The sequence below is a fragment of the Myodes glareolus genome, chromosome 17, assembly GCF_982192425.1.
Source record: "Myodes glareolus chromosome 17, mMyoGla1.1, whole genome shotgun sequence".
Classification (NCBI taxonomy): domain Eukaryota; kingdom Metazoa; phylum Chordata; class Mammalia; order Rodentia; family Cricetidae; genus Myodes; species Myodes glareolus.
In genome coordinates this window covers 53456761-53481616 of record NC_142042.1, presented here as the reverse complement: position 1 = coordinate 53481616, position 24856 = coordinate 53456761, and the positions used below count along the sequence as shown (strand labels likewise).

The 24856-nt window shown below is 39.8% G+C and overlaps 1 protein-coding gene across 7 annotated transcripts in view; it reads left to right on the top strand.

Annotated features, from left to right (window-relative positions):
- Phtf1 (putative homeodomain transcription factor 1) overlaps positions 1-24856 on the top strand; it is a 40566-nt gene that overhangs the window by 8168 nt on the left and 7542 nt on the right. For 3 of the 7 annotated variants that reach the window (XM_087897686.1, XM_087897687.1, XM_087897685.1), the window contains exons 4-14: positions 4998-5054; positions 7953-8022; positions 9011-9169; positions 12100-12256; positions 13786-13920; positions 15348-15507; positions 17438-17611; positions 17718-17807; positions 20478-20699; positions 23025-23153; positions 23876-24148. In XM_087897686.1, the coding sequence (XP_087753812.1) occupies positions 4998-5054; positions 7953-8022; positions 9011-9169; positions 12100-12256; positions 13786-13920; positions 15348-15507; positions 17438-17611; positions 17718-17807; positions 20478-20699; positions 23025-23153; positions 23876-24148 (1626 nt within the window). Of the gene's footprint in view, positions 1-4997; positions 5055-7952; positions 8023-9010; positions 9170-9931; positions 10039-12099; positions 12257-13785; positions 13921-15347; positions 15508-17437; positions 17612-17717; positions 17808-20477; positions 20700-23024; positions 23154-23875; positions 24149-24856 lie in introns of those variants that run through there. The other 4 variants (XM_085677892.2, XM_085677891.2, XM_048442275.3 and 1 more) reach the window with 3 other exon arrangements.

The following is a 24856-nucleotide window of genomic DNA, read 5'->3' as shown; positions in this document are numbered from 1 at the left end:
GAATGGCTGTTAGACACATGAGAAGATGCTTTACATTAGTCATCAGGGAAGCACATGCTAACACAATGAGATTCCACTATACCCCTGTTAGAATGGCTAAAACTAAAAAGATCAGCCCTACCAGACAAAGATATGGAGAAACAAGAATTCAGATACAATTTTTTAAAAATTGTTTTTATTAAGCTATATATTTTTCTCTGCTTCCCCATGCTCCCAATTTACTGAGAAGATACTGTCTTTTTCTACTTCCCATGTAGATTAGATTCATGTATGTCTCTCTTAGGGTCTTTGTTGTCTAGGTTCTCTGCAGTTGTGAATTGTAGGCCGGTTTTTCTTTGCTTTATGTCTAAAAGCCACTTATGAGTGAGTACATACTATATTTGTCTTTCCGGATCTGGGTTACCTCACTCAATATGATGTTTTCTAGATCCTTCCATTTGCCCGCAAATTTCAAGATGTCATCATTTTTTTCTGCTGTGTAGTACTCCATTGTGTATATGTACCACATTTTCCTTATCCATTCTTCAATCAAGGGACATTTAGGTTGCTTCCAGGTTCTGGCTATGACAAACAATGCTGCTGTGAACATAGTTGAGCACATGTCCTTGTGGTATGATTGAGCATCCTTTATATACCCAAAAGTGGTATTGCTGGGACTTGAGGTTGTTTCCTAATTTTCTGAGAAATCACCATACTGATATCCAAAGGGGCTGTACCAGTTTGCACTCCCACCGGCAATGGAGGAGTGTTCCCTTTACCCCACATCCTCTCCAGCATAAGTTGTCATCAGTGTTTATGATCTTGGCCATTCTTAGAGGTGTAAGATGGATCTTAGAGTTGTAGATACTATTGATTGGCATGGAAAACCGAAAGTGGCTTGATGGTCTCTTAAAAGGTAAATGTATGCTTTTCACGTGATTAGCTACAAGACAAGTGAAAACAAACAGCTCTGTTCACAATTTCATCCACATTGATGAATGTTTAAACCAATATCTTCTATGTGTACAGTGGAATGTTTATCATCTCCAGATGGAGTGCACCTTTATAATATGCCCAGTAAAGGACCTACACAAGGAAACAGTTTTACATGAGTCTGCTGACAGGAAATTTCTAGAAATGCATAAAGATAGAAAACAGATGAGTGCTTGCCTTCTGTCTTAGGAACAGGGATTTCTGCAGACAGGCTGTTGTGTTTTGAGTGTCCTTCCCAGGGTTTCATGTGCTGAAATCTAATCCTCATTGTGAGGTTTAGGAAAGTGGAATGGTGATCCTCCTGTGGTGTTTTCTGGTGGGGCCTTTGGGAGCGTATCAGGATCAGAACAAGGAAAGCTGCACTTGCATAAACACATGCCTTTGTTTCCATGGGTGCCTCTGTGCTGCTTTGAGGGCACCAACAAGAAGGCTGTCTCTAGTTGTGGACCCCAGGCCTTGCTCCTCCTACCTGTACACAAATACCTCTCCCCCCTTCTTTAAATAGAGCTGCCCAGACTTTACATTACAGTAATGAAAATTTGGCTAATGTATGGGCACAAAGGAAGTTTTAGGGGTGATAGTTATATTCTAAGTACTGAGTATAATCATGATTGTTTAACTATGAATTTACTAAAACTCTAATTTTTCAAAACTGTACATTTCAAATGGATGAACTTAACAGTATATGAATTATACCTCAGTAAAACAATTTTTTAAAATTATGGCATGGTAGAGGAAATATGTAGTATTCAAAATATTTCCATATGCTTTATAATATGAATTAGTCTTTAATATCATAGTTGAGAGACTATATTAAGTGTGTTTGATATTATTTTAGTGATAAAGATCAATTTATTCTTTCAAAATAAGACTAAACAGGAATATTTCCTGTTACTGCTATTTAACATGCTGATTGCGAAGATGAACAAAGCATTCTAATGAATATTTTCTTTGTTTTGAAAATTTTTTTCTAGCTGATATTAAAAAGAACAAAAACTACTACTTGAAAGTGACATAACTTCATCTCTAGAAAAGAAAGGCTAGCGAAGTTCAGAGGCTAATTTGACTGTGTGCATTGTGTTTTATTCCTTGTGCTGAAGGGTGTGATAAACCTCTTCATTAAAGACGAGCCGAGTCTTATCCTGAAATGTCTACAGTTATAGCAGTAAGAAAAGGGGCTCAACTCTGAGAACAGCGGAGGAGGCTAAAGAGATGAGACCTATCAGTGCAGTTTCAAAGTTGGGAAGTAGATGGGAAGTGAAGAACACATAAGCATCTGAATACCTGCAGCAGAGAAAGCCAGTAAGAAACCAGAAAAAAGCTCTGTGTTCAGTTTCTGAAAGACTTAACTAGATTCATGAGGTCAGTGTGGATTACTGAAGACAGAACTTGGGAAGCATATGCATGGTGGCGATAATAGACCCACCCACCTTATTCCATATAATTACTGTATTCCTCTCATAGAAGACAAGATTGAACTCTTTTGTAGGCTGAAACAGTTCTGTGCTCTATACCAGAAACAAATGTGGATTGTGTGATGCCCTAATACTAGGATCAAATGAGCGTGGCAGCTAGGCTGTTACTGCTAAAGAGGAAGGTGCAGTTTCTGCAGAAACTAACTGAAGAGCAAAGATATCAAGATACGGAAGAGTGAAATGGTTGCTGGCCCTTCTGCAGTGCGGTCTACTGTTCAGAAAGTCATATTCAGTGTTCTGACTTGAATTTAGCATGTTAGTGCAAATCTATGCCTCTGTGTGTAAATAATAATGGATAAAGTTCATAAAATACTTGAAACTTAGAAAAAAGGAAGAGAAAAGGAGCACAGAAGTAGTAAAAGCATTCTTTTAAGAATTAGGATGGCTTGATGGTACATGACTATTAGCAGTACTTGGGAGGGAAGCTGAGGCAGAAGGATTGCAAGTTTGAAGCCAGTTTAGTCTACAAACCAAGGCCTTGTCCCAAACTAACTAAACAAATGGGAAAAATAGTAATGAATATATTTAAGTAATTAGATATTATAAAAAACAAGACTGGATTAAGTTTGTTCAAGATATGTGTCATATATCATGCTGATTATAGTTCATATATTCTTGAGAAATTCTGAGAGTGGGTATAAGTGTTTGTCTCACAAAATGGTAACCGTATGACCTAATAATGCATAGTTAATTCATTCCACAATGGATATAATAGCTCTGGACAGACCTATCATAAACTGAAAATACCATCAGAGGTTAATACACCTAACCTGGGTGCCAAGCTTAGCAATGCTGTCCATAGCAGGGTGTGAGCTGTTTACTCTGGTAAATGGTATGGTAGCTGGAAGCTGTTACTACACCCGTCACAAGGTAGCATTGTACTGCATGTTGTCAGCCTGTGAAGAGATGAAAATGCACATTTGAAGTATGGCTTCTGTGGAGGACTTACTGTTTCCTGCTGTTATAAAGATGATAATACTGAAAGTGAACAGTCTTAAGTTAGGGCCCATCTGCACACACATATCCGTCAAAACATGTTTACCTATCTCCTTTAAGGAGAAGACCCACCTATCATATCCACCATTCCATTGTAAAAGTAGAACACTTGTTAAAAACAACTTATAAAGTTTTATCTACCAACTTTAAACAGTCTTTAAAAATAACCAAAAGGTAAAAAAGATGTTATAGAGGAAAATGTGGAATAGGATTGTATGTTGTTTAGTGATAGAGCACCTGCTCACACACATAAAAGAGCAGGAAAAAAAATCTCAAAATAAATTTAGTAGAAAAATTAGAAGAAAAAGTTGCTACCAGATCTCTTAGGAATATGAGAGAACACGAGAAAAAAACCTCAAGAAGTGGGGTCAGTAAGGTGACTCAGCAGATAAAGGCTCCTGTCACCTAACCCAAAGTCCTGAGTTTGAGTCCCAGGTATTATTTTTCTTGAGAAATCTTTCACTGACTTTCCTTCACTTCTTAAATGTGAGTTAGGTGTGTTCTACGCCCTTACAGTGTTATGTCATTGCTTTAGGTTGTTGACAACATGCCCTCTGCTGCTATTATTTTCTCATCTCTTTAACATAATTTCTGATAAAGCAACAAAAAGGAATGATTTATTTTGCTCATGATTCTTTGGCTCCATTTTCTGGGCTCCTTGTAAGGTCCAACATCATGGAAACAGGAATATGAGGAGGAAAGGGTACACCTTGTGGACAGGAAGCAGAGAGAGTCAGGAAGAAACTTGGGATCTTCAATGGCACATCACTAGAGACTTGCTACAATGAGGTGCCACCTAAAGTTTCCACAGCCTCCCTAAATATTGTCACTAGCAGGCGAGCATGGGGAACATCTCAGATTACAGCTGCAGTGTGCACAGTGTGTCCTCGGAAGTCAAAGGTTACTTCCCCTTTTGTGCCTGACTTTATTGTAGATTATTCTTTTAGTGGCAATAAAATGAAAATTCAACACAGTGGGAAATAGGAATTGCAGGCTTCACTTACTGTTTGCATTCACAGTTACACAGAGCACTGATGTTGCCGCAGTTATGTCCAGTGTTTTGTCTCTTCCTTAAGGCGACATGTCAGGGGTTTGTCCCAATTGCAGTAACCTGTCCAGGGTTTTTGCAAGGTGTTTCCAAACTTGTGACACGGTATCACAATTTTTAGGAGCTTACTATGTTAGGGGACTCTGCAGAAGTCTAGTCTGCCACATAGGCAGCAGGTGCAGGAGTGTCCCACTTCCCTCCTGTGTGTAACTAACGAGGAAATCACTCACAGCTCCCAGGGCTTACTCATTAAAGCTTTCAAGGTTAAGCCATATTGTTTGATTTTCAACAAAAACTCCTTTTGTTGTGGGATGCATCTGGTTCCATGTAGCAGGATAAAATATGTATAATGATAAAGACTAAGAATGACTTGGTTTCGATCTCTGGGGCTTGGTTTCTTTAGCTATAAAGTGAGGACAATGAGGTTTTCAGAGTCATGGAAGAACTAGTTTAAGTGTTTGTAAAGTGCCTGACATATGTTCCTCTTACATTGTATATATATACAGGATATAGCAGAAAGATCTTCAGCAAAAAGATGGTCCTTCTGTTCAACATGCATTAAAGTATGTGGTAACTGGTAACTTTTGTTTTTAAATAGTTTTGCTATGTGGACGTCAGACAAGTCTCAGACTCACGGTTATCTGCCTGTGTTAGCCTCCTAAATGCTGGGATTTCAAGTGTGAGCCACTGTGTCCCGTGTGTTGATCATTTCCCTTAAGAGCAGTGGCCATGAATTTATTAATGACTTCTTTCTCCTTCGGAAAGAAAAATGATAGATAGGGGAGTTCAGGGCTTACTCCGGACAGACCACCCTTACACATTGCCTTACTATACATTCTTTGAAGACAGCCCTGCACAGACTCACTTTTTACTTTATATCTATCCAGGTAAAATGTCTGATGGAAGATGCATGTTAAATATTGTTGCCTAAGCAACTAAATATGTTTCTGTCAGTGAGGGTTACATAATTCACTTCTTAATGCTAGTCCTGTTTTTCTAACATAATAGGCAAAGAATGTAGTAAACAAAGACTTGAAGCTCCCATATGTGGAATGACTACAAGGTCTATTTCTATTAGAGTATAAGATAGTAATATTTTTATTTTTAAATTGTAATTTCTGATTTTGAATAGTGTTTTATGACAAGCATATATCCACATATGTATATATACACACATATATTTGTACTACATGCATATATATATATATAATGTATACTTCTTTGGAGTTTTTTTTCTCTTAAACTACTATATAGTTTTATTGTAATTTAGGGTCTTAGGGAATTTTTCTGTATGTGGTATCTTCTGCTTGTAGTTAAATTGAAGTGTAGGGTTCACTTAAAATTGTTTGACTCCATCAGTTTAGTTAAAAAGAGCCTCTATCTCTTGAGTAAAAAAAATAGCAAATTACTGTAACTTCAAGATTTTGAATTAACTTTGTGTGTGTGTGTGTGTGTGTGTGTGTGTGTGTGTGTGTGTGTGTGTATGGTGCATACATGGGACTATGTGGGTATGTTGTGTTCGTGTGTGCATCAGGAGGCCCCAACAGGAATTTAGATGTCTTGCTCTCATTCCCTGACTTATCAGCTTGAGTGCAGGTCTTTCATTGTACTGGAACCTTGTTATATAGGTCAGGTAGGTTGGCTGCTGGGCTCTCAGGAATCTCTCTCCCAATGCTGGGGTTAAAAGCACCTGCAGCCATGCCTAGCTTTTATGTGGCACTGGAGACTCAAAGTCAGGTCCTTATGCTTGCAGAGAAAACATGCTTAATATTTTACACTAACTTTGATAGTTAAATATCTGATTTAAAAACTTGATTAAGAAGTAGCTCCTGCAAGTTTTAGTTGAGCATGAAATTAAAATTCATCTCTTTCTCTTTTAAAGTTTTATTTTGTGTTGAGTATCATGCCTGCATATATGTCTATAAGCCACATACATGCAGTGACTGTCATTGGAAGTCCAGGAGAGTGCTGGATTCTCTGGAACTGTAGTTGTGGATGGTTGTTAGCTGCCCAGTGGGTTGTGGGAATTAAAGCCTGGTTACCAGAAAGAGTGTATGTGTGGAGGTCAAAGGACAACCTCAAGTATCAGTCCTTGATTTTCACTATGTTTGAGACAAGGTCTCTTGTTATTCATGTGTATGTATGCCAGGGGACTCTGCTGTCTCTGTCTCCCACCTCACCATGGAGTGATGGATTTGTACAGGTGTGTTCTGCATCTGTCTTTCCATAGGTTCTAGAGATCTGAATCAGATCCTCACATTCAAGCGACAAACACCTTCTCCACTGAGCCATCATTCTACCTAGAATTTATCTCTTAAAAAGATTAATAGCAAGTTCGACAAACCAAAAGATTGAAAGAAAATCAAAAGATAATTTTATAAATATATACTTACTATATGGCAAGGTTATTGTGACTTCTAGATTCTCAGTTTTTCTTCTAAAAACATAACCAAATAGGAAAGGCCATCTCTTAGAAGCAACAGTGATCAATTTTAGAAATATCCGAAAGTTGAGGATGCAACAAAGACTCTAGAATTCTCACATTGATCTTAGATACATGGATTAACATACAAAAATCTGCAGATTAAGCTACTTTAATATGAAATGATAGAAGACCAAGGCCCAGAAAATTTTTTCTTTCATTCTATGAAAAAATGTTACTTGCTAAATTACATAATATAGATACATAAAGGGATTTTCTCAAATGGATACATCACAATATTAAGAAATAGGAATGAAGAGGAACGGTATTTGGATCTCAGAGGAGAATGCCGAGTGGACATGCCAGCTTGCCCAGCACCTTCCCGAGAATCTGGTGCCTTGCATACACTTGATTTTGTCTGAGGCAAAGATGAGCTCTGGGCCTGCAAATAGGAATTGGGTAAAGTTTGTATTCGGAAAAATTAGACCTCCATCCCCCAACACCTTAATACACAGCAATGCCCTTAGATAGGAAACTCGGGATGTTTCCTTGGATAAAATGCATTGGAGAGTCTTCAGGGGAGGTGAAGTTAACTATAAACCAAGATAATAAAGCCCTTTAGCTTAATCTGCAGACTCCCACCCAGAATCTTCCACCCTATTACTCCCAAACAAGGACAATTTTGGAGGATTCTTTGAGACTCCAGGAAAACCACATCTGTTATTGGAGATTTTGTAAAGGAGATGTTCAGCCTTAACTATTCTACCATAAAGCTCTGAGTCTGTAAGCTGTACTTTGGTAAATTAAAAACCAATAATAATGTGCACACATAGAAGGTAATTATAGCACACAGCTTGAGTTTCCCAAGGAATGGAACTCTATGAAGAGTGCTCAGATTAGGAGATGGGAGAGTGGCAGCCCCTCAGATGTTCCCATGGACTTGGCAGTCACCTCAACAAAAGGAAGAAAACAGTTTATCTTTTACTCTTAAAAGAACTTTTTTTTGATTCATTTCTGTTTTTGTTTTGTTTTATCATAGGGCTTCAAAAACAAACCAAAAAAAATGGGCCACATAAAGCCAGACTTGATTGATGTTGACTTAATCAGAGGTGAGTTGGAAAATTGATTTTTCTATACATATTACATATTTTCATTCTTTCTCTTTCATCTCCCAACTTGACAAACTAGAGTCACCTGAAAAGAAACCTCAATTGAGGAAGTACCCCTCTATCAGATTGACTTGTGGACATGTCTTTGGGGTATTTTTTGATTAATCATTGATGTGGGAGTGCCAGCTCACTTGAGAGATGCCACCCCGGGGTAGGTGGTCCTGGAATATAAGAAAGTAGGCTGAGCAGGCCAGTAAGCAGCGTTGCTATGGTCTGAGCTTAGTTCCTACCTCCAGGTTCCTTCCCCGAGTTCCTGCTTTAGCTTTCCTCAGTGATAAGGTGAAGTAAGCCCTTCCATCCGCAAGTTGCTATTGGTTAGTGCTCATCACAGCAATAGAAACCAAACTAGTACTCTTCCCCACCCCACCCTTTCCTCTCTTCCTCCCTCCCTCAGCTCTCCCCTTTCCCCCACTTTTTGTCCTTGCTCTCTCTTTAAGCTTCAAGCTCAACTTCCCAAGTACTGGAATTGCAGGAAGTCCACCTCACCTAGTATGTTAAATATGTTATTTCATTCTGGTACCGTAGAATAGTTATAAGTATCTTCCATATATTGTGGCATAATTATTTTCAAAAGTAACATTTCTCCAATATCATTCAAGTTTTTGCACTTTGTTCCTTTGCTTTAATGTTTTGTGGTTATGTAAATAACAGTTTTAGTAATGGTGAAAGGGAGATGACTCGGATATCTGTTGTTGTGTCATTTAGGAGAATGTATTGTTTGCCATTCAGGTGAGCCTGACTTGTTTTGAGCACCTGTCCTTGCGCCTGAGGTGAGAGCATCTCAGAAGTCTTGGCAGCATGTCATGTGCTGGTTTTTACCCCACACCCATTTTTAATGTAAGATGACAAGTGGGCATCAGTACGATGCATATATGTGTTTCTTACGCATTTTAATAATGGTTATCTTTTGTTTATTGACTGCTTAAAGGCTCAACATTTGCCAAAGCCAAGCCTGAGATTCCATGGACATCTCTCACTCGGAAGGGGCTTGTTCGAGTGGTGTTTTTTCCGTTGTTCAGCAGTTGGTGGATTCAGGTTACCTCTCTCAGAATCTTTGTTTGGTTGCTGCTGCTTTACCTCATGCAAGGTAACTCAATAATGGAGTAAACTGTGATTGCTTTTCTGTTCTCAACAGAGGCGTCCTGTACGCTCACCCTTTGATTAGGGTCTTTAAAGCAGGCCTTTCGGCCTTTTCCACTTGCAATTCTTTTCCCTAAGAAATTGTTATGCCTGGTGTCTTAGTTAGGGTTACTATTTATTACTATGATGAAACACCATGACCAAAACCAAGTTGGGGAAGAAAGACTTTATTTCAGCTTACATGTCCACACCGTTCCATCACTGAAGGAAGTCAGGGCAAGAATTCATAGCAGGAACCTGGAGGCAGGAGCTGGTGCAGAGGTTGTGGAGGAGTGCTGCTTACTGGCTTGCTCTCCATGACTTGCTCAGCCTGCTTTCTTATAGAACCCAGGACCACCAGCCCAGGGATGGCACCACCCACAACGGACTGGGCCCTCCTCCATCAATATCTAAGAAAATGCACTACAGCAGGATCTCATGGGGGCATTTTCCTAATCAAGGTTTCTTCCTTTCAGACGATGCTATCTTGCCTCAAGTTGATGTAAATCTAGTCACCACACTGGACATATAGGTATATAAAATAAGTATATAAACCAAACATTTACTGCTAATAAGTCAGGAAGAGAATAGAGAGTTGCCTCAGTGGTTAAGAGCACTAGTTCAGTTCCCAACACCCAACTGTTCATACCTCTGTGGGCATCAAACATAATGTGGCAAAAACACTCATTCATATGAAATAATAAAATAAATGTAAACAAAATTTTTTTAGCCAGGCATGGTGGCCCACATCATTAATGCCAGCACTCAGGAGGAAGGAGCAGGTGGATCTCTGTGAGTTCATGGCCAGCCTGGTTCCAAGCCAACTATAGTTACATGGTGAGACACTGTTGTAACTCCTCCTCCCTCCACAAAAAGCACCCCTCCACCCAAACCAACCAAATAAACAAATAAAAGCCCCACCGAAAGAAAAGGGAAAAAGTCAGAAAGAAATTTATTATAAAACAGTTCTTTGGTGGGTATATATGCACATATAATTTTACAATGTATTAAAAATGAAAAAAAAAATTGTTGATATTTGATGAAAATCCTAGGCCTGAGATATACTGTTCTTATGTGAAGTAAATTGCTATAACCTACTTTTGACTATCTTTATTTTGAGGGCTTTCTATGTAGGAAACAATGTCTAAATTGGTTAAAACAATAAACTTATTAAAATAAAAAATGAAAGCCTATTAAATACTAATGAGATAGTTGTGCTTTTTAAATTTTACATAATTAATCTTGCACAAATAATATGTATTATATATTACAAAACATTTTTATTTATTTGAGAATTTCATACACATATATTATGTAGTTTGATCGTATCCCTCCCTCCATTCAGCTCCTGCTGGGTCCCCTCAGTGCTTATCTCTTCCAATTTTATGTCTTTTTCTTTTTGTTTAAAACCTGCTGAACCCAATTCAGTCATTGCTGCCTTTATTGCCTGGGTCTGCGGCCATCCACTGGAGCACCGGCAAACTTTGTTTTGGTTAAATCACTTTCACCATATCTTCTCTGCTATCTTTCTGTCACCTCCCTACTGCATAAACCTTTCAACCCCTTTCTCTCGTTCATATCTCGAATGTTCTATCACCTCCTCTAGTTAAGACCTCTTTCCTCTCCCCTTCAGATGCAGGGATAAATTGTTAAATCTATGGAAGGTTGTGAATAAAAAGTAAAAAGAGATGGTGATAGGAATGAGAGAAAGAAGTAAAGATGCAAGAATAGGAGGGAAAGTAGGAGGTGTGGCTGAAGAGCATGCTGAAGAATGCCTCACAGTAAACTGAGTGATAAACACACATAATAGGCCTGAGCAATACCAAGGCAAAGCAGCATGAGACACATCTGCAAGAGTAGAAGTTAAAGTAATAGAGAATAAAAAATTCAAGACGCCTGGATGAAATTCCATTTTGTATATGTATGGTGCTTGCTTTCTAGAGTTTATAGAGAATCTATCTCTATTCACAAATCCGCAGGGATGCAGTTAATGGATATTCTGATGTTAGCATGTTGGGGTTAGGCATCTCTTTGAAATTTAGCCTTGGTCAGAATTTGTTGAAGATGCATCCAACAAGGATATTCATCCATTGTGTTAGTGCTAACTTTTTCTCCACTAGCAACTAACTCTCAATAACAGGAGAGTTACCATACGTTAAAGTTTAGAAGAACTATAAAATTGTATAGTGGAAGTTCTATAGATAATTTTGATATTACCCTACTTTTCATTTTTATTTATTTGAAAATCTCATATATGCAATTGAAAGAAGCAATACAGCACAGTAGTTAATTCCTGGGTTCAAATCCCAGCTTTGGTACTTGGGAAATACTTTTTCTTTGAGTCGAATAGTAATTCAGAACTGTCTTCTTTGGAGGCTGAAGAGAGAACTCAGCAGTTAAAGCACTTGTTGCTCTTACAGAGGACATGAGTTTGGTTCCCAGCACTTGTGTTGGGTTGCTCACAGCCACTTGTAACACCAGCTTCAGAGAATCTGACACAGACACAGGTACACACTCACACAATCACATGCACATTCTCTCTCTCTCTCTCTCTCTCTCTCTCTCTCTCTCTCTCTCTCTTTCTTACACATAAGTAAAAATAAATCTTAAAACACCTAAAACTGTCTGCTGCCTATGGCGTCTGGTTATCCTGTGGTGGAAGCCCATTAGGGATGCCTGGATTATCATGCTACCAGTTTGCAGAATACTTCCAGTAGGTTAGTTTTTTACTTACCCAGCAATCTGTAACTTTAATTTTTACTCAACTAATGTCCAAGTGCATAATATCTAGGAAATTATTTATTTTTATTAGTCCTTTTATAACCGACAGCTTGTGGAAGCAGCATGCATAATTACAGAGTGTGCTTTTTAGTACTTTGCATTTTCCATCCTCTGCAGTAACAGCGATTGTGTTATATCTCATGATGCCTATTGTGAACGTGAGTGAAGTGCTCGGACCGCTGTGCCTTATGCTCCTCATGGGAACTGTCCACTGTCAGATCGTGTCAACTCAGATAGCCAGGCCGTCAGGGAACAATGGGAATAGGAGAAGAAGGTAAGCTGGGAGGTTGACAAGTGGTGACCTTTCTTTTTGTTGCATATTTGACTTACAGATGAGTGCTGCTTCACTTTCCCCTCATGCTAGGAAGCCTTATTAACCTTTTGGTTCCATGTGACCTCTTTCTCACTCAGTGCAGTATGTTTAAAAGGAAATTACTACTTTTTGTTAATATTTCTTTTCTTTTCTTTTCTTTTTTGAGGCAGGGTTTCTTTGTAGCTTTGGAGCCTGTCCTGGAACTAGCTGTTGTAGACCAGGCTGGCCCCAAACTCACAGAGATCCGCCTCCCTCTGTCTCCTGAGTGCTGGGGTTAAAGGTTGGCTCTACCACCGCCTGGCTGAGAAACATTCTCTTTAAAATTTGACTGGTGGTAATATATGGTGGTGCACACCTTTATCCCAGCACTCAGTGGCAGAGACGGGTGGAGCTCTGTGAGTTCAAGGCCAGCCTGGTTATAGAGCGAGCTCTAGGACCGCTAACACTACACAAAGAAACTCTGTCTCAAAAAAATCAAAAAGAAAAAAAATGTGAAAATTTACTGTAGATAAGAATTTCAGCACATTGGGTTAACACTACCAACATTTTGACCTTTTCAAAAGTATGTAACTGAAACTTGGCCTCATGGAACATGCTATATCTTATCAGTTGGAAAGCAGAGACAGGATTGCTTCAGGTTTGAGACCAGTCTGGTCTATGTACTGAGTTCCAGGACAACCTGACTTACATAATAAGAACAAAAATAAAACAAACAACAACCCCAAGCCACTTTTTTGACTTGTTTGGATATCAGCTCTGTTAGGCTTCTGTTGCTTGTGTGGTGTTATAGGGGGGTTGGAGTATTGAAGTTCTCTGAGTAGGTTCAGTGTTAGCTTCCAAAAGTTGTTTTTTTCCTCAGACCATTTCTAGATTTCTTTTCTTAGGTAACTAATAAATAAGACGTTAGCATTTGATTCAGTGAATTCCAATATATTTATTTTTTAATGTTATTTTCAGAACATTTACTTTTAAAGAGTCTCTCTATAAATTTAGTGTTTTCTAAAGAAACCAATCACTATGCTGTGTCTCATTGATTTATAGGCAGGGTCTACAGTAGAATCGGGTCATGTATGTAAATCATTTAGCAACGTAGCATGTCAGTGGGAATGACAGGTGCTGTTGCTGGTTGTTTCCTGATTAAATGTGCTAGATGGGTAGACAGCTGACGTGCAGGGAGAGCAGTGCTATTGTCTGGCTGGTGTAGAGGGTGCTTGAAGAGCTCATGACCATGTATCGATACTCTCCTATTCCGTTCTGGACAACATTCCATTTCTGCAGTGGATGAACAAATTGATAGCACAGGACTTTGATCTTGACTCTGCCTTGTCCTTAAATCAGAAAATGCCCTATGGTCATTTGTCCTTGGTGTATGAGTCTAACTACGTTTCATTTCAGGAAATAGTCTGTTAGCATAATTTTCTGAAGGCATGTTGTGGGCATAAATAGAAAAGGTCTTGAATAATCTGAAATTATTGAAATATTTTTTGTAGAAAGTTACGAAAAGCTGTCAATGGTGATGGGAGCCGAGACAGTGGAAACAACTCCTGTGATAAAGTCAGAGCAGTAGAATCTCTGGAGTCTGCACCCAGTGTTGGTGGGTTTTGGGGGACTCTCTTTGGCAACAGGTGGGAGTCTCTTTTATTGGACTTTTACTTGATTTTGTGTTCCTTTACTGTTGGCAGGGTCGGTATGATAATTGGGCTGTAGATGTAAGTAGGGTGAGCTTGGTTTATAGTTCTGTGAGTTTTAAGGGTCTGCAAAGATGTGTTCACTCAAACTATTATCTCCACTGTCTTTCATGTTAGCTATAAAACTAGTAATCAGCTCTCAGCGTTTCATTGCATTGGATTTTAATGACTTTTTAGACCACAGTTGCAAAAACCCCCCTGAAAGGCTAAAGGCCTTAGCCAACATTTTACAGAAAAATGAATTTAAAAAGCATGGGGGTTCTTAGAGAGAGTTGATACCCGTGAGGAATGGGATGTGCGGAGAAGCCTGATGTTGGTGGCTGTAGGAGAAAAAGACAAATGGATTAAAGATAAACTATAACCCATTTGTAATTATGCAGGTCATAAGAGCACCAGTGTGATGACTCAGGCACTTGTTTTTTCTTGTATTAAGGATGGTGAATTTAAAAATAAATCTCCTTTTTGAATGTGAACTATGTTCACACATTGTTCTAGAGATGTATTCACTCCCTTTATTACTTTTTGGTTCCATGTGACATTTTTTTTCCCCTTAATACAGTATGTTTAAAAGGACAATTACTATTTTTTGTTAGCATGTATTTTCAGTTCTCTGGTTGGGGTATAGATACATCAGTGTAGGGCACTTCCCTAGTGTGAACATGTGTGAGGCCCAGGTTCAGTCTGCACCATCCTCTGAAAAGAGAGAAGAGGTGAGGGAAAGGAAGAGAAACATTCTCTCTCTCTCTCTCTCTCTCTCTCTCTCTCTCTCTCTCTCTCTCTTCTTCTTCTTCTTCTTCTTCTTCTTCTTCTTCTTCTTCTTCTTCTTCTTCTTCTTCTTCTTCTTTTTCTTCTTCTTCTTCTTCTTTCCTTTGAAGTGTTTGAGTTATGCTGGATACTGTGCAGTCCATGTCCCAAGTGATTGTCGTAGTCAGGAAGGGAGTAGTAGGAAGGTGAAGTCACAGTAAGGTAAACTCCTTCTGGGTTATTGCATCTGGCATGTAGCTTAGCAGACATTACATAGTCACATAGCTTAGTGGATAGAGTAAGGGTTAAGGTACTGAAGCATGGTTATTGTTTAGGACAGCAAATATTATAGACAGGTACTGTGAAGCGCATTGATGGGCAGTATGAGATAGAAATGGGCGTTCCTTTGGCGAGGTGAGCAGAGAGAGATTTATCTTTATGAGTGAGTGAATATTCTGCCCTTGAATACCCTTCACAAGCTAGAGATCTGAACAATACAATTTCTGAATTTTCTTGACTTTCAGAGTAATATGTTATACTCCATAGAAGAAAGTTTTGTTTCATGAAAGATACTGCTCTCAGAAAAGTAATTAGAACTTTTTTCTTTTTTAAAAAAATAGGATTAAAAGGGTGAAATTAGTATCTAACAAAGGGACTGAAACTGACAATGACTCAGGCTGTCTCCATCCTATCATTAAGAAGAGACAGGGTCGACCAGAGATCAGAATGTGGCAAGCAAGAGAGAAAGCGAAGGTTTCGGATGGAGAAAAGTGCCGTAGGGTAAGATCTAGATGGGCATAACATTATCTTTTTTGTCCTATGTAAAATTTTCCTGTTCTGAGACTGTGTTAGAGACATAAACCATATACCCATAGGTGTGTAAGTTTGTCAACAAACCATAAGTAAGTAAAGCCACTGGTTATGAACAAGGAAATGCTACAAGCAGATTGGAACTTATGTGCCAAACAAGAACTTCCTGTTTCCGCTACTAGCAGCCTTCATGGTGGGTGGGGGCAGCTTGCAAGAACACAGAGCAGTGTAGAGGGGCCTTGTCTTTTCTAGAGGCAGTGATCAGTTTAGTAAGGGTTTGGGAAATTTCTAGGTCTAATGTAGGTGGTTTGTTCTATGTCTAAAGCTACATACTTTGGTTTTGTCATTTTGAATTTTTTTTTTTAGTCTTGAACTAAGGCATTTAATCTAATACTTATTGTATTAAGGTTTATTCCTGGACATTTTACTTTTAAAGAAATACAATATTTTTATTTATTCTTTGAGGATTTTATGTGTGTCCATAATATATTTTGAGTATATCCAACGCCCTTGCCCATATTTCCCTCCTAGCTTTATGTCATCATCATCCCCAACCTCTTCTTTTGTAACCCACTGAGTCCAATTAGTACTGCCAGTGTGAACATGGGCATAGACACGTGAATAACATCCCGGAGACCGTAGCCCTAGAGAAAACAGGCCTTCTTTCCAGCAGCCATCATCTACAAGAAGCTTGTCAGCTAATGTCCCTCCCACATCATGCTGGAGTGTTGATTGTTTTGATCTTGGGCATCGTCACAGCTGCTATGAGTTAACGAGTATAGCGTTCTTGTCACGTCCAGAAGATACTGTTTTGCTGTAGTCCTCTCTGACCTCTGGCTCTTAGCCTCTTTCTGCCTTCTCTTCATTAATGGTCCCTGAGCCTTGAGGGGAGGGTGGTGTGATATAGACAGTCCATTTATGGCAGTACTCGCCACAGACACTTAGTCTGCTTTGACCGTTTATGAGTCTATATTAACAGATGCCCAGTGGAAAAGGAAGCTTCTCTGATGAGGACTGACAACTTGACTAATCTCGGGTGCAAAGATATTTAGAAGGACAATACTGTGTCCACTTAGGAAAATAATAAGGGCCTATGAGCTCCCCATCTATAGAATTTTGTACACAGGATTATAGTACTAGACTAGAATTCTCTTCTGTGGAGTGGGCTTTAAATTCAATCAGAAACCAGTAGGTTGTTCCCATAATATCCATACCAGTATTGCACGAATAGGCAAATCTTGCAAGATTAGTTGTTGTTGTGGTTCTCAGGGCGCTCAGCTGAGTAAGACTCTCGATGATTTTTCTCTCTTAGAAGCCTACATAGCACCTTCTGTGAGCTAGTTAATAAGGAGTAAGCTTCCAGGTCAGTACCAGATCGATTTCTCCAAGTCCTGTGACCAAAGTGCATTGTTTCTTTAGCAGTAGGGTCCAACCTGGCACTGGGCTCATTGTTTGATGAGAACCGAGGCTTCTGGGGGGTATACGAACCTCCTCATGAAGGCTAGCTCCATTTAAGCATTGTTCTAAGTGCCTTAAAAGTACAGACTGACTTCCTTGTTTACAACAGCCCTGTGAGGTAGGCACTTTGTGTTCGATTTTGAGATGAGGATGCTGAGCCTCAGTCACTATCTGGGAGCCATGACGGAGGCGTAGGGTTTGACTTGACCCTGAGCTGGAACTTGTCACCGCACGGCCTCGCTTTTCGACTGCAGAGTTGCAAGTTCACAGTTTTCTTAATTTTAAAAATGTTGAGATTAAAATAATGTTGAGATCAAGTAATAAGTAAACTTGTTGTTTGGGTTTAATTTCCTTTCATCTCTTGGGAACTTTTCTGTGAAATTTGCTTTTACACCTGGAGTGTTTTTTTGCTGCCCATTGTGAGATACTGTTTCTCTTGTAGGAGGCGTATCGGCGTTTGGGTAATGGAATTTCAGATGATCTGTCAAGCGAGGAGGACGGTGAAGCTCGGACACAGATGATATTATTGCGTAGGAGTGTGGAAGGGGCGTCAAGTGACAATGGTTGTGAAGTTAAGAATAGAAAATCAATACTTTCAAGGCACCTAAACTCTCAGGTAATTTTCTCTTTTGTCTGCAAAGCATGGATGTTAGTGCCAAAAACATTGGATAGCAACAAGATATTTACAAGTTTTCCTCTTGTTTGTTGTTTGATTTTGGCAGGTAAAGAAAACCACGACCAGATGGTGTCATATAGTACGGGATTCAGATAGTCTGGCTGAATCAGAATTTGAATCAGCAGCCTTCAGCCAGGTAAAGCATCCTTTTGTAAGAGCAGAATTTGAGATGTCTTCTTGTGTGTAATGACTTTGTCTCTTCCTTTCTTTTGATTCTATGAAGTTTGTGTTTAGTTTGCTTTCAGTTCTGTTGACTCGATTTGAGATAACTGCTCACCCCTAGAAAGGAAATAAAGTGTTTTTTTCATTTTTTTTCCTCTAATCTTCAAAGTATCAAAAATGGGCTGGAGAGATGGCTCAGTGGTTAAGACATCTTTCAGAAGACCTGGGTTTAATTCCTAGCACCCACATTGTGGCTCACAACCACCCCTAACTCCAGTTGCAGGGATCTTTTGCCCTCATTGGTTCCTGTTGGCATCAGGGTTCCAGGCATGCATGTGTTACACATACATACATGCAGGCAAAACACATGCATGTGTTACACATACATACATGCAGGCAAAACACGTATACATATAAAATAAAAGAAGTAAATCTGGATGTGGCATAGGTTCTGCTCAGGAGGACAGTTACTTTGATCATGGAGATGGTTCATTTGGTAATATGCCTGCCTCATATGCATGGGTCCTGAATTTAATCCCCAGAGTCCATTTAAAAAAAAAAAAAAAGAAAAAGCTGGCCATGGTAGCACATGCTTGTAATGCCAGGAACAGGAAGGCAGAGACAGTGGATTTCTGGACTCTAGTCACACGTGCAAGGATACATACATAGAGGGAAAGGAAGAGAGGAGAAAAGAGAGAGAGACTTACTCAGTTGGTTTTTAAATTTTTTAAAAATGTATTTATATGTAGAAGTGTTTTGTTCACATGTATGATTTTGTACCACGTGTTTGCCTGCATATGTCATAGAAGAACATCGGATCCCCTGGAACTAGAGTTAGGAATTGCCATATGGGTACTGGGAATCCAGCCCACATCCTCTGCAAGAACAAGTGCTTTTAACCATTAAGCCATCTCTCCAGTCTGGTTTCTTAAGTGATATGGTTGCTTAATACTCATTTGGCATATGGAGTTTTATCTTCAGTGGGGTCGGCACATCTGAAGACAGACTTTAGCAGAGGGACCTCTGAAAGGCAGGAGCAGTGGAGTCTGATTTTGAGAGTGCAGGGGCATATTTGAACATGATCTTTATAGGTGAGCATAGTCAGATGGTGCTGTGGTTTTGCTGTGTTTAACCAGGCAATTGGGGTTATGGAAAAAGTTTCATATTTCCTTTTGTACTGCTGGTGTATTGCACCATCTCTGCTTTTCTTTGCCAGGTTATTTTTGAACATATTTGGGCTGGGCCCTGAACAAAACAAGCTCTTCTGTTAAGCTCAGAGTGTCTCAAAAGGCTTAGCCTGGTATCTGGGCAGGTCCTTAGGGTGTGTGTCCAGGAAATCACTCAACACATAGCACATCTAAGTTGAATAGTCAAATGTTTTGGTAGTAGCTACATAGAGGAAATTTTTTTAAAGTCCCACTTTGCCAGGTAATCTCTAAAGGAACAGAACTGATAGCATGCATACATATATAATGCATACATTTATATGTATTTCCATAATATATAAGTATATATGTATGTAGTAGATATATGTGAGATATATATATGTAGATACACACATGTATGTATATATACACATATATGGTATATAGGGGATTTCTTTTTTTTTTAATTCAAAGTTTATTAAATTATAAAAGTTTCCATTTCCGCCCCTCCTCCCAACACCCTCCCACTCCCCCCACTCCCCCTCCTCCTCCCTCTCCATCCCTAAGAGCAGTCAGGGCTTCCTGCCCTGTGGGAAGTTCAAGTTCCTCCCCCCTCCCTCCAGGTCCAGGAAGGTGAGTATCCAAACAGACTGGATCCCAAAAATCCAGTATATGCAGAGGAAACAAGTCCCAGTGTCATTGTCAATGGCTTTTCAGAAAGACTCAGGGCCAGCAACATTCAGAGAATCCGGCCACATTCAGAGAATCTGGTTGGATCACGTGCTCGTTCAGTCCCAGTCCAACTGGCCTTGGTGAACTCTCATTAGATCAGTCCCCTTGTATCAGTGGGTGATCGCACTATAGGGGATTTCTTAAGACTTGCTTATAGGCTGTGGTCTGAGTAGTTCATCAATGACTGTTTTATGACAGAAAGACTGAGAATCTGGTGGTTGTTCCGTCCACATGGCCGGATGTCTCAGCAGTCCCAGTTTGATTCTGGAATCTAAAGGAAGACTGAAGGGTTTTCTGGTCTTTCATCTGTGTTAAAATTCCAAAGATGTTGGATTTAAGAGCAGCTGCAGCAACAGAATATAAGGACTTGACAGAGTGAAGGAAGCAGGAAGAGGCAAGACTTCCTCCTTTTACCTGAGCTGCCATTAGGTGATGTGACCCAGATTTAGGATGAGTCCTCCTGCTTCAATTAATCTGATTAAGAAAATCCTTCACAGGAGTGCCCAGAATCTTGGGTTTTAGTAGATTGATTCCATGTGTAGTCACGTTGACAGTCTAGATTAGTCATCATCCAGAGTCACTGGAGTTTGACATTTAAGTATTAAGTTGCATTATCATGTTTATTATATGATGCCTTGGGAATTAGCGAAGACATGGTGATCAATTTATGAAACCTTGCCAGCCATTGCCATGAGTGATTCGTTTTAATTGTGTTTCAGTATAACTTTGAAATTTATGTATTTTCCCTTTTTTGTTTTCCTTTAAAGGGTTCTAGGTCTGGTGTGAGTGTTGGCTCTCGGAGCCTTAACTTGTCAAGAAGAGACTCAGAAAGCACCCGCCATGACTCAGAGACCGAAGATATGTTATGGGATGACCTTCTCCATGGCCCAGAGTGCCGGTCGTCTGCCACCAGTGACAGTGAAGGGACTCATGTAAATACCCTTCATTCAGGGACGAAACGTGACCCCAAAGAAGATGTTTTTCAGCAGGTACATGAGGATAACTACTAAAACAGTGTGCTAGTTAGTGTTTGCCAACTTGACAAAAACTACAGTCACCTAGGAAGAGGGATGCTCAGTTGCGGAATTGCCTCCATCAGATTGGTCTATGTGCAAGTCTGTGGGACATTCTCTTGATTGCTTATTGATGTGCGAGGGCACTGTGAGCTGTGCCGTTTCTGAGCTGGTAGGTTGGGTCATAGAAGAAAGGTATCAGAGCAAGCCAGTAAGCAGCACTTCTGTGTAGTTTCTGCTTTCATTCTTACCTGGAGTTCCTGCTCTGACTTCCCTCAGTTTTGAACTGTGACCTGGGAATTTTAAGGTGAGATAAACCTTTTCCTTCACAAGTTGCTTTTGGTAAGTGTTTTTACCACAACAACAGAAAAAGAACTAGAACAGATAGCTGATGCTTTCTTCATTCTTAGCATTTGTCAGCCACTATGTCATGGTATTTAACTTGACAGCAGTCTTATAAGGGTACTGTTGTCACCCACAGTTTAGAGATGGGGAAGCTGAGCATAGCTTGTAAGAGAGGACGTTGAGATGAAAGCCTGAGAATGCTCTGCAGTTGCCTTGACCTGAATTTCTCTTCATAATACTTTTCTCATTTTCCTTCAGATGATCTTTACTGTTATTTTTCCCTGAGTGGTATTATTTGATTGATATTCTGTTTTATGATATATTGAATTTCATATTTCATAAAAATTATGCAGAAATGGTATTGCTTTCTTCTCTTCTAAGCACAAATCAAGTGATAGTTTTGATCTCAGGTTTGATTTTAGTCTAGAATCATAGATTCCTTAGGAGATACTTGATTTCATTCTACATATGCAGAATTTATTTTTAGCCACTTGTCACACGCTAAAATAGTTTTAGGAATACTGCGAGGAAGCTAGAGTGCTGCATGGCAAGAGTGTAAGCCTCCTCAGGGGCCAGTGCACCTCCACTAAAGCCCTGGGACTGGTGCTCGTGTGTCCATCGATGGTAGGGAGAAGGATTAGCAGTTGGCTAATATTTCTTCAGTTTTTATGCTTTTGCCTGTTTCAAAACTGCCTTACACATAGCAGTGGGTGTTTTTGTTTTGTTTTGTTTTTATTGACTTGACAGTGAAGACATGGAAAAGGTTTGGCATTTATGTTTAGACTTCTGGGGAGTAGTCATTTGTTTACTTGCTCTAACACAGCTTCATTCCTTACCTGCTTGGTACATGTGCTATAACTCAGCTGACCTCTTGCTGGTGTTTGAAGCACTAGCCCACGTGTGCTTCTGGACCTTGCACACCGTCTTTTTGTCTGAGAAATACCTTTATCTGGGAAGCACCTTTTCTCTTTGGCTTACTCCTCATTTTCTAGACAGGTCTTGGTTGAAGTTCTGGGCTCCTTTGGAATCCTTTCCTGTGCACTTCTCAAGCGTGCTCTCTAGTGACTGTGTGTCTCCTTTAGTCTTTAAGCTACTAGATTGCAAGGCCATGTGTCCTTTTCCCTGTAGCTCAGGCTAGCTTGACATTTGCTATATAGCCCAGTTTGGCCTCAAGCTTGCTATCCTCTGCTTCAGCTTCCTGGGTCCTAAGATTACAGGCATGCAGTGCTGCAGTGTATCCTGACTTGAAGCATGTCCTGCAGCAGGTACTTGATAGATATTGACGACAGTTGATGTATATAGTGAATACATCAGTGAATCAGTAAATGTTCATCATCTTTTTGTGGTATAAAAAGAAGTCATCCACATGTCCTCCCTTTCTAGCAGATACCTGCCATGTGCTCCTGTTCTAGAAGCTTCACTTTAGTTTGTGGGCACAATGGTATGGATGATACACTCTCTGATTTCAGAGCAAAATTGGGCTCAAGGGTGTGGTGAGGACCAATTGGAGAAAAGACTCTTGAGGTTATACCTGTCAATAAGACAGTTCCAGCAGAGGAGAGTGGGGGTGGTGTCATGGTGACTACCACTTCTGACTTTGGGCCATTATGTTTTTTCTCCTGTACTTAGGACCTCAAAATATCCCAGCTGTTTGTATGGCCTTCTCACTTTCTGCTACTCCTCGTGCAGTCTGTGGCTCTAGAGGTGCTTTCCTTTATACCCTGTGCCCTTCATACCTTTGGTACCTTTGGAGAGCCAGTGACCTTGAACATCCAGGATCCTAGCTCTCCAGATGAGACCACCACACAGGTCTTTCTTGGAGTGATAGGTTTTGAGGTAGAGACTGAATGTATTGATAAAACTAAACCCTGGATTCTGGGAGCTGCATAGAAAGAGATAAGAACTGTCAGGAAAGATGGAATGGATAAAAAGACTGTTTTGTATCTTTCTTCCTAGAACCATTTATTCTGGCTTCAGAATTCAAGTCCTGCCTCTGAGCGAGTTAGTGCAATAATCTGGGAAGGAAATGAGTGCAAAAAGATGGACATGTCTGTGTTGGAGATAAGTGGCATCATCATGAGCAGGGTGAGAGTTTGTGCTTCTGATTTCTTGAAAACACACTCACACAATGGGGTGTTTAGTGAAAATCTATTTAACAGCACTGGCTAGTTTTATATCAACTTGACCCAAGCCAAAGTCATCTGAGAAGAGGAAATGAACTTCAATTAAGAAAATACCTCCATAAAATCCTGTTGTAGGGCATTTTCTTAGTGATTATTTGAGAGGGCCCAGCTCATGGTGGATGGTGTTATCCCTGAGCTGATGGTCCTGGGTTCTATAAGAACGCAGGCTAAGCAAGCAATGTGGAGCAAATCAGGAAGCCTCTGCATCAGCTCCTGCCTCCTGTCCTGACTTCCCTGGTCACGTTGTTTCATCACGGCAGTAGTAACCCTAATTAAGACAACTTGTAACTTCGATTTGGAAACAGATTTTGAAGTCTTTTGTTGGTGGACTTTACACTTTGCATCATTAGATGCTCAGGTTTGCTCTGCTGTCATCATTTATTGACTGAAGCCTAGTTTGTAGCAAATCTTGAGTCTGTTGAGGTCATCCCCTCTTTGGTGCTGGAGATTGAAACCAGGGCCTCTGACATGCTTGACTCTAACGCCAGACCAAATCTTTGTCATTTATGTGTATTCCTTTTAAGATTCATCTTTAATATTCTAAATTGTATTTGATAAATATTTCTGGTACTTATACTCCCTTTCCCTGTGTAGTACTGATGGAGATTTTAAATCGGGTTTCAGGTCAATGCTTACCAGCAAGGAGTCGGCTATCAGATGCTGGGGAACGCTGTCACCATTGGCTTAGCATTTTTCCCGTTTTTATATCGGCTTTTCAGAGAGAAGAGTTTTGACCAACTAAAGTCCATCTCAGCAGAGGAGGTCCTGACCCTCTTCTGTGGTGCACCACCCGTCACACCTGTTGTTATTTTGTCTATAATTAATTTTTTTGAAAGACTGTGTCTTACTTGGATGTTTTTTTTCATGATGTGTGTGGCAGAGAGGACATATAAGCAGGTGAGTGGACGGACAGACAGCATTTGGTCCTCTTCCTCCATTTGGCACTTCATTGAGTCATTTTATTTCTTTGACTTTGAGACTTGTACATTTAATGTTCATATTGTTGACATTTGAAAAACACGTTATAATTTGAAATCTTTAAAAATATTTTAATGTTCTGTTTTTTGGCAGCTAAATATTTTGATCAATTCACCTGTTACCCTCTCTTATCTTCCCCTCTCACTCCTACAGAACCCCCTTTTCTTCTCACCAAGTCTTCTTTCCATTTTTTTTTTCAAATGGCCTGAGTTTTATTAGGTGGTTTGCATGAGTGGGTATGGGGTTATTAACTAGAGGGAGACAATTCAGTAGATAGACCACAGATGAAAAACGACCCGTCCCTGCTCTCTTTCTTGTCTGGTCTTATGCAGTCATGCATGCAACAGCCATGTCACCTGAAGTTTTGCTGAAGCCTGTGTGTAGAAACAAGTAGTATATGTTGCTGACTGCTCAGCATCAGGGCCGTGTATTTTATCCATAGCAGTACAGTGTCAAGAGTCATTATAGTTTTGTAAAAATGGCCAAGGAAAGAAATGGACTGAAATATGATGAGTTTTATGTGTTGAGGATTTCCTATATTGCGGATGTGCACAAGGAATGTAATATCTGACTGGAAATACAATTCTGGAGTCAACTAGAATTGTGTATGAACATTAGCAGCTGGGA